The sequence below is a fragment of the Callorhinus ursinus genome, unplaced genomic scaffold, assembly GCF_003265705.2.
Source record: "Callorhinus ursinus isolate GAN/ISIS: 27379988/994484 unplaced genomic scaffold, GSC_fseal_2.0 scaffold25, whole genome shotgun sequence".
NCBI classification, from domain to species: Eukaryota; Metazoa; Chordata; class Mammalia; order Carnivora; family Otariidae; genus Callorhinus; species Callorhinus ursinus.
In genome coordinates, this window is record NW_027397087.1 from 7,898,387 (window position 1) to 7,907,322 (window position 8,936).

Below are 8,936 nucleotides of genomic sequence, written 5' to 3' on the forward strand. Positions count from 1 at the left end.
AGCTCATCCACCCACCTCCACCTCTGAGTGATATACACATCAACGGTTCCCAATTGCCTTCCTCAGAAGTTCTCCATTTCAGGGTTCCAACACACTGGTGGGATTTGGTGCAAAATGTCCAAAGTAATTTCTCACTATTAATGAAGTACAAATTAAATTTACAAATGTAGAGCACTCACAATAGTGCCCAGCACATAGTAAGCACTATATAGGTGTTGGGCATTATTAATACTAAATCTTCAGAGTTATGAGACAGGTTGTAGCAGTTGCTTTTGGTGTTCTGTACACATCCATGGCCAACTTCTGCTTTCAGCTGCAGTCGCAGGAGACAGTGATGTGCAGGCTGACAGCATCTCTCCTCCAGGACCCTACTGATCTCCTTGCTTTTCTGCCCAGAGCTTCCTCTTCTCACAAGCTCACACAGCTCATGAAGTACAGGGCCATCCGTAGGCATTAGTTTTCATCTGATGAATTATCTGCCTCCCTTTCCTACACTGCTACAACCTCCACCATTATCCAGGGGAAGATAACAGAAATCCTAATTACAGCTTGATCCCTGGCACCTTTATCAACACCTTCCCGTGGAACTTCAGGCCCTCTGCCTTTACTCTTCTGATCCTCCCGCTTTGAGCCCACTAGCACGTTTTCAGAGGGCAATAATGGGCTGGGATGGAAAACAGAAATGGCAGAGTCACAGGTCACACTGTCAAGAAAGGGATGACAAGGGAGTGCAGGAGCCTTGAGACAGGCCTTTTTTCCGCCCTACGATCTAAGCGGAGTTCAGTCAGCCTTCAGGAGGGTGACTATGAAGTACCTCAAGGCAAAAAAGGCAAAAGCGACTCAGAGGCTGACACTGCGCAGGCGCAGGGAGGAGACTCGGATTCCCTCGCAGGCTCATCCAGCTGCCTCTCCTAGGCAAGGGCCAGAGGAAGAGCACAGTACCCCGCGCTAGGATACTTCCTTCTGTGCACCCCAATTCTTCGTGAGGCCCTGAGACCATCCAGGAAACGTCTGGAAAACCACCTTCTGAGGCCATCGGGCCGCCCCTCACTCCCCTCCCTAGGGCCCGGCGGAACCTGGAAAGCGGGTACCAGCGCTGGCGAGGCGCCAAGACACGAAGGGCCGGCAGGCCGGTCGGATTTGGCCCTTCTCGCCACCGTTCTCACCTCTTTGTCTGCTGCTTTCTCCTCGATACCTAGCAGCGCGTACAGGTCCATCTGTAAGAGCTCCTTGGTCACCGCCATGGTTCCAACCCTGACTGGATTCGTACTACAACTCCCAAGAGTCTAAGCGTGCGTAGGGATTCCCGGGGACTGTCATCCCAAACGGACTGAATAGCGCTTAGCCCCCTGGGAAATGTGTTCTGGCTCAGGCTTGACTGCCTCTGCAGGAAGGGAGCAGTCGTGAATGAACTACGCCTCCCAGCAGCCCACGCACCTACCGCTACCGCTCTCCGGCTAGCGTGGCGGACCGAGATTTTCCTGCCAGAGGCCGCAGCAAGCCCGCGCGAAGGGGCGCGGGCGAGGGCGGGGCTTAGTGAAAGTCCAGGGGTCCCGGAACCTGGCGGGCGCGATCTCTCAGTTTTGTGGAACCTGCGGCGCCTTGCCGGCCAGCAGAATGGAGAGTAGGTGCTACGGCTGCGCTGTCAAGTTTACCCTCTTCAAGAAGGAGGCGAGTCTTCTCCCCGCGGGCGAGAGGGACAGGGAGGACCGGAGTGGAGGAAAAGCTCAGGACTTGAAGTCCGTAGACTTGGTTTTATGGCCCCTTTCCAGCTGTGTAGTTTTGATGAAGTCTCTGAACCTCAGTTTCCATTTCTGTAAAATTGGGCTAACGCTCCCTCCCTTTCGGGGTTGACATGAGGATCCAGAGAGGTGCTGGAGATGAAAGTGCCTTATAAACTGTAGAGCACGCTCCTGTCCTTTCTAGAAAGGTAGGCTTTCCTGTCCACCATGTATATGATGCAGCTGTTTCCTTCCCTCCACTCTGCTCCTCCGCAGCCCAGTCTTAGTTACTGTCCTGTGACCACTCTCCATCACTCTGTGCCGGTTACTTCCTTTGCTCTGAAACCTTCACTGTCATGCAGTCTGCCCTTCCCAGGTTTCTTGAGTTAGATTAATGCCCTTCCTCCTGCTCCCGGGGCACCATGGCAAAGCCTCTTTTGTCCTCTGCACAGGCCCCTAAGTTCTGGTAAACTATAGGTTTCCTCTGCTCGGTTGTGACCAGGAGATAGGAACCAGATTGGATGGATGAATAGCAGTAGGGATGGATGCAGATCCCTGTAGCGCTTAGAAACCTGGGTTTTGGAATCAGGGTGGTCAGTGTTCAAATTTGAGCTCTGCTGTCTTGTTCATGGAATGACCTTGGTTTGGGCAAGTCATGTAACCTCTCTGACCGCATTTCAGATAGGAATAATAATTAATGGTGGTCATCAGGATTAAGTAAAGTAGTGTGTATAAATTGTGAGGATTATATCAGATGATGAATGTTAAGTACTGAATTTAGTGCCTGGCACACAGTAAGTGCTTAATAAATGGAGGCCATTGTTATCCCATACTAAAGCCAAGCCACCCTCCATCTCTGCTAAGGCAGAGAAGGCAGGGGCTCTGCACGCTCTGATACTCCTTTATTAAGAGTCAATGACTTGCAGCATGAAGTTTTGCATGTTTGTTTTCTACACCCCAGCATCAGGGAATTGAAGACAGGGTAGAAAGCATGGGAATTTTGCATAAAGCTTTACCTGATTTGAATAAAATGGATGAGAGATGGAACCTCCTACTTCATGTTTCTTGTAGTATGGCTGTAAAAACTGTGGCCGGGCCTTCTGTTCTGGCTGCCTTAGCTTCAGTGCAGTGGTGCCCCGGACTGGGAATACCCAACAGAAAGTCTGCAAGCAGTGCCACGAGGTCCTGACCAGGTGAGAAGTTGACAGGGTCAAGGGTTTAGCCAAGCATGGTACCGGTCCCGGCTGGCCAGCCCACACAGCTTTGTGCTCTGTGGTGAGAGATCAGCTCGGGAAGTGTTTGGGGTGGGAGGTACTGACTGGCAGATGGCGGGACTTCTGATACCAGATATCTTCTCTATAGAGGATCTTCTCCTGCCAATGCCTCCACGTGGTCGCCACCTCAGAACTATAAGAAGTAAGTGCTGAACAGAGACAAATAGGGATGGGGAAAAGACAAAGGAGCCATAAGGTAGGACTCTCTTCCCGGCCTCTAGATCAGATGAGCACAGGGTCCAGAGAAAATCATCGCTCAGCCTCCTGACTGCCCTCTTGGGCTCAGACAGTAGCTCATCAGCCCTTTCCCCAGAAACATTTCTTGGTAGACCTTGTCCTCTCAGCCAGACCCTTCGATTGGTCAGCTGGATTGGGCTGCAGGGTGACCTGAATGAGGACCACAGAATATTGTCCACTGGAGGCCTCCCTGGATGCCTAGAAGTGATTTGAATGGGAAACGGCGAGTGGGTGCCTTCACCCCTCCCTTCTGCATTCTTCAAGAGCCTAATCTCATACCCTCCCAGGCGTGTGGCTGCCTTGGAAGCCAAGCAGAAGCCCAGCACTGTCCAGAGCCAGGGACTGATCCAACAAGACCAAGTCATTGCTGAGCGCCTAGCACGGCTCCGCCAGCAGAACAGGCCCAGTGAGTGGGGGCAGACTGGGTGACCTAGAAGATACCATCCATGCCTCCTGGGACTAGGATTCCTCGGGATCTTACAGGGCTTCTCCATACCCATTTCAGAGTCAGTGGCCTCACAGGAGGAGATAGAAGCCAGGCTAGCTGCGCTGAGGGATGAACTCCGGGGTTCCATCCCTTCCACCCAGGAGATGGAGACACGGCTTGCTGCACTGCAGGGCAGAGTTCCGCCTTCCCAGACCCCCAAGCCTGTGAGTACTTGGGGAGACGAGGGTCCTAGGATAAGGACCGTGCAGAAGCCCAGATACATGTATACTTAGGTACTTCGTAGGAATTGGCAACACCTCCCACCCTCATCTCTTGCTCCTCAGGCCTGCTGCGAGACCAGGGAACCAGGGACAAGCAGTAGGATGGGGTGGGGCAGGAAAGAATGGCCAGATCTCTATGGGCCCTGGATTAGTCCCCTTTCCCTGAGCTTTGGAAACTCTTCAGCATCCACCCCTAACCTAGACTGTTCTGCACCTTACAGTGTTGCCTTCCCCCCTCCCCTGGCCCCCCACTGAAGTTCCCTCCTCTGAGCAGGCACATCAGCCACCAGACACGAGGACCCAAGCCCAACAGGTACAGGATCTGCTGACACAGCTGGCAGCAGAGGTGGTTATTGATGAGAGCCGGCAACGAGGAGGCCCAGGTAACTTCTCCACCTGGGTCCCCCAGGGACCTGCCCCCCACTCTTTCCCCAAGTAGGACGGGCTCTGCTGCCCACCCTCTGGGACACAAATATAAATCAGAAACCAATCAACATTGTAAACTACAGTTTAGTCCAACAGGAGTCAGTGTAAGCCTTGTGGATGTTGCGGGCTTTAGAGTCAGACAGTGATTTCTTATTCTACCACTTAACCTAGCTCTGTGAGAAAGTTTCATGACCTAAGTCTCCTCATCCTCAGCTACAAAATGGAGGTATATGTGGTAAAACCCACCTCACAGGGAAATCATGAGAAATAAGGTGAGATAATCTAATAAGCACTTAAGGCCCTGCCTGGCTTACAGTAAGTGTTCAGCGAATGTTCTCTGCAATGATGCTAATGATAAGGATGAGGAAGAGGCTATTTGAATTTAATTAAAATTCAATGAGGAGCACCTGGGTGGCTCAGTCGTTAGTCTGCCTTTGGCTCAGGTCATGGTCCCGGGGTCCTGGGATCGAGCCCCGCATTGGGCTCCCTGCTCGGCGGGAAGCCTGCTTCTCCCTCTCCCACTCCCCCTGCTCGTGTTCCTGCTCTCACTATCTCTCTGTCTGTGTCAAATAAATAAAATCTTTAGAAAATAAATAAATAAAAATAAAATTCAGTGAAATTTGGGGCATCTGCGTGGCTCAGTCGGTTAGGCTTGATCTCAGCTCAGGCCTTGAGCTCAGGGTTTTGAGTTTGAGCCCTGCGTTGGGCTCCATACTGGGCGTGGAGCCTACTTTAAAAAAAAAAAAAGAAAAACAATAATTAAATGAAATTTAAAACTCAGTTCCTTATGGTACTAGCCACATTTCAAATGCTACTGAACTACAATCTTGGACAGCACAAATACAATGATGTAGAACATTTCTGTTATTATAAAAAATTCTACTGGACAGTGCTCTTCAAATGCTTCAGAGCAGGGGTCCTTAACCAGGGATGATTTTCCCAGGGGGGCCCATATAGCAATATCTGGAGACTATCTGGTTGTCACAACTTAGAGGGGCTGGAAGGAGAGAAGCAGTCAGGGAGGCATTTAGCAAGCAGAGGCTAGGGATGCTACTTAACATCATATAGCACATGGGACAGCCCCCACAACAAAGAACTGTCCTGTCCAAAATATCAATGAACAACATTGAGAAGCCCTGCTTTAGAGATATAATCTCATTGAATATCCTCCATAATCTTGTACATACTATTATTATCCATATTTTATAAATGAGGAAACTGAGGCCTGGTGAGCTTAAGGAGCTTGACCAAGGTCACAGGTATTAAGTGGCAGCACTGGGACTGAAACCCAAAGCTGTCTGATTTTGAACTTCCTGCTCTGAAACGCCGAGCTAAAGGGGACCATGGCAGAGCCACACCCACTCTGGTAGAAAGCTTCCTGCCTGGTGCCGTAAAGAACCTCATCTTTTCTCATGCCCTCTCTGTGCTGCTGCCCGGAAGTGTTCATGCCGACCTGTCAGGCAGAGAGACTGGCTGAGGCTTAGTGTCCCCATATCCTCATCTTTTTGGGCAGTGATGCTCATACTGTGGAATACCCACCCTAAGGGCAACATGTAAAAATATCAGCAGTGGGGATGGATGTAGTTGGAAAAAAACATGTCTAAGATTACTAGTATTTTTACATTTGGAAAAATGGAGGAAAGGTAGATTTTATTGGTAATATAAACCACAGGAGCTAATGCTGAACAAAAAGCTGATAATCTATGGTTTTTAAAGGAAGTTGAGAAATAGGCTCACTGGCTTCTGATGAGAGATCTTGGAATATCTCTGCCTCCCTGACTGCTTCTCTCCTTCCAGCCGCCTCTGTCCAGAATGACCTCAACCAAGGTGGCCCAGGAGGCCAGAGCGCTAATTCCAAGGGGCAGGCCACCTGGTCCCTGGAAGAGGAGAAGAGCAGGCTGCTGGCTGAGGCAGCGGTCGAGCTGCGGGAAGAGAACACGAGGCAGGAGAGGATCCTGGCCCTCGCCAAGCGCCTGGCTGTGCTTCGGGGCCAGGACCCTGATAAAGGTAGAGGCTGGGAAGCAGCAACTCGCTCATGTCCATCGGGCAGGCCCCCCACGCACCCCCCCAGGCCAACCTCTACAAAATGGCGATTCCTGGCCACGCTGAGTCAGGTGCTGGGAATTCCTATGCCCAGGGGTCTCTTGAGCTCTGCCCAGAGCCACAAGGAAGGTACTGGGGCAAAGGAGTGGAAAAGGAATACATAGCAGGCATCAGGGGCCCGGGACCCCCAGTCTCTTCAGGTGCAAAGTCTTCTGTTCCTGTCCCCCAGCCCTGCAGGGTGGGGCAGGGACGGGCAGGGTCTGATCAGTGGCGACAGAGGCTGCCTAGCTCTGGAACAAGTGCCACTGGAAAGCCAACCAGCTCCTGGGGGCAAAAGTACACTCCTCGGGCGAACTCTCTCCATGTTACTCCTCCTCCCCTGCTCCCGTCGTTCCTTCTTCAAGTGACCCTCCAGGACTATCACCTCCCAGACAGTGATGATGATGAGGATGAGGAGACAGCCATCCAGAGAGTCCTGCAGCAGGTGGGCCCTGCCTTACCCACCTGACCCCCCCACCTTGTCCTGTCCCTGTCTCACTGCCCCACCCCCCACCCAGCCCCATTCACCCTGCCTCTGATCTCGTGCTGAATGGCCTCTCTGCAGCTCCTGTTCTGGCTGGGGCCCCACTGTCCCTATGACCCAGACCTGCCTACTGGCCCCTGGAGATGGGGTATCAGCAGCCACAGGCAACAGATAAAGGGAGATGGGTTGAGAAGCTAAGGCCACAGAGCACAGAAATACTCTTGGGGAAGAGGGTCAGGGTCTAGGCCTGGAACAGGGAGCTGCACCTCTTCACCCTGTCCACAGCTCACGGAAGAAGCTGCCCTGGATGAGGCAAGTGGCTTTAACATCCCTGTGGAGCCCGCTCTCCGAGCCCGGGCCCAGTCCTGCAGGGCAGAGCCTGAGGTGAGAAAAGCCCACCGGCCACCACCACAGCCTCCCTCCCTGCCTGGCCAGCCGCTCCTGCAGCAGTCTCCTACACACCTTATGTCTCTCCCCCATTCCTCTCCGGTCCTGACAGGCCCAGGCCATGGCCGCCAGGCCGGAGGCTGAGGAAGAGGAGCTCCCCTGGTGCTGCATCTGCAATGAAGATGCCGTCTTGCGCTGCACTGGTTGTGACGGGGACCTCTACTGCACCCGCTGCTTCCGGTGAGGGCGGATGGAATGTTTGTTCCACTGGGAGAAGTCGAACAGACCCCTGACCTGTCTCTCTCTGCTCCACAGGGAAGGCCACGATGCCTTTGAAATTAAAGAGCACCAGACGTCTCCCTACCGCCCACCGCGCTCAGGCCAAGAGCACTGAGGAAACCAGGCAGGCAAGCCCACCTCTGGGCCCAGCCTCAGGGCGCCCAGTGGGAGAGTGAGTCAGCCTACACTGCTCGTGGATGCACCCTTTCCTGAGCCTCGGTGTCCCTGGAAGGAAGGAAGAACTCTCCATTCGAGATGATAACGGGGGGGAGCCAGAGCAAAGGCAGAAGTCAGCCTGCCAACAGCCAAGCCTGGACTGGGAATGAGGTGTGGTGGGGAAAAGACGATAGTGAATCTAAGCATGATGAGCCTTGAAACTTGCTCAAGGGCCCAGGGCCCTTCCCTGGCACTTAGTGGATCTAATAAAAAAATGTTGATGTCTTAAGCCCAGCAACTCTTATCTCTAGAACCCTGTGGGCTCTGAGCCTGGGCCCCTGGAGAGGTGGCAGGAACAGGATTTCTACTCAAAGTCCAGTCCTTTGGAGTGAGGAAAAAGGTGGGGCCATCCTGCAGGCTTCTCCAGGCAGGAACAGTCCCATCCACCCTGGAAGCCTCATATGAAGCAGGCAGGGGATATTCGTTCAACTGATCTGAATGGTGCAACCTGCTCTGGGTAGCCCAGCATAGCCCCTAGGCCCCACCGTCTTGGATTCCTCAGCCTCCCTAGTACTCAGACAGTGCATGCACAAACAGTGAATGCCTACCCTGCTCTGTGTCTTACTCCCAAAGGATGCCACCTCCCCAGGCTTCTGTCCCAACCTGCCAGCCATTCAGACCCACTATCTTTCCAGCAGCACGCTCCTGGGCTGACTCCTGGCCTCAGCCTGTACCCTTTACACCTCTCTGCTTAGCGCCTGCTTTTTCTCTTTCTGCTGCTGGCTGGAGCCAGCTCAAGACAGTTCTCAGCCTGATGCCTCCTGACTCAACTTAGGGGGAACAGGAAGGTTTAGCCTTCCCTGATATCCCCAGACCCAGCTGGGTTTTCCCTGTTACCCCTCCTCTGGGATTCAAAACTAGTCTTTGCCACTTCGGCTCCTGTTGTTGGTGATGCAGGATGCTGTGTCCTAGTCTGGTGCCCTCTTGTTTGGCCTCTGGGCCTTGCTAGATCATGAGCTCTAAAGCAGAACTGTGATCTTCTCCTTTGAATTCTCAAGGCCAATTTGGATAGACGGACAGAGGAGGTGTGGATAGAGCCTGGTGGCTCGGGATGCTGGCCCTCTGGTATATCATTTTACCCTCCCCTCCCCATCCCTCAGGAAAGATATGCTCCACACTCCA

General features: G+C 52.9%; 2 protein-coding genes across 3 annotated transcripts in view; one reads left to right on the plus strand and one right to left on the minus strand.

Moving 5' to 3' along the window:
• DNAJC17 (DnaJ heat shock protein family (Hsp40) member C17) overlaps positions 1–1,287 on the minus strand; it is a 32,401-nt gene extending 31,114 nt beyond the window's left edge. The window contains exon 1 of one of the 2 annotated variants that reach the window (XR_003210620.2): positions 1,167–1,287. Coding sequence is in view for 1 of the 2 variants with exons in the window: in XM_025884572.2 (XP_025740357.1) it covers positions 1,167–1,244 (78 nt within the window). In the remaining variant the exon portion in view is untranslated. The remainder of the gene's footprint in view (positions 1–1,166) is intronic. The other variant, XM_025884572.2, reaches the window with a different exon arrangement.
• Positions 1,243–8,043, plus strand: ZFYVE19 (zinc finger FYVE-type containing 19). Its single transcript, XM_025884570.2, has 12 exons — positions 1,243–1,266; positions 1,489–1,671; positions 2,793–2,914; positions 3,084–3,137; positions 3,520–3,638; positions 3,738–3,883; positions 4,215–4,323; positions 6,164–6,373; positions 6,814–6,893; positions 7,218–7,316; positions 7,432–7,559; positions 7,635–8,043. The coding sequence occupies exons 1-12, from the start codon at positions 1,243–1,245 to the stop codon at positions 7,711–7,713; spliced, it is 1,353 nt and encodes a 450-aa protein (XP_025740355.2). The 3' UTR covers positions 7,714–8,043.
• Positions 8,044–8,936: the final 893 nt, after the last annotated feature.

What these genes read in the sequence shown, in the direction of transcription:
- ZFYVE19 (XM_025884570.2), top strand. Translation starts at nt 1,243, where the DNA reads ATGGTTCCAACCCTGACTGGATTC. An exon ending in CCACCTCAGAACTATAAGAA is followed by an intron (nt 3,138 to 3,519) that starts GTAAGTGCTGAA and finishes ATACCCTCCCAG; the next exon opens with GCGTGTGGCTGCCTTGGAAG. An exon ending in TCCAGAGAGTCCTGCAGCAG is followed by an intron (nt 6,894 to 7,217) that starts GTGGGCCCTGCC and finishes CCCTGTCCACAG; the next exon opens with CTCACGGAAGAAGCTGCCCT.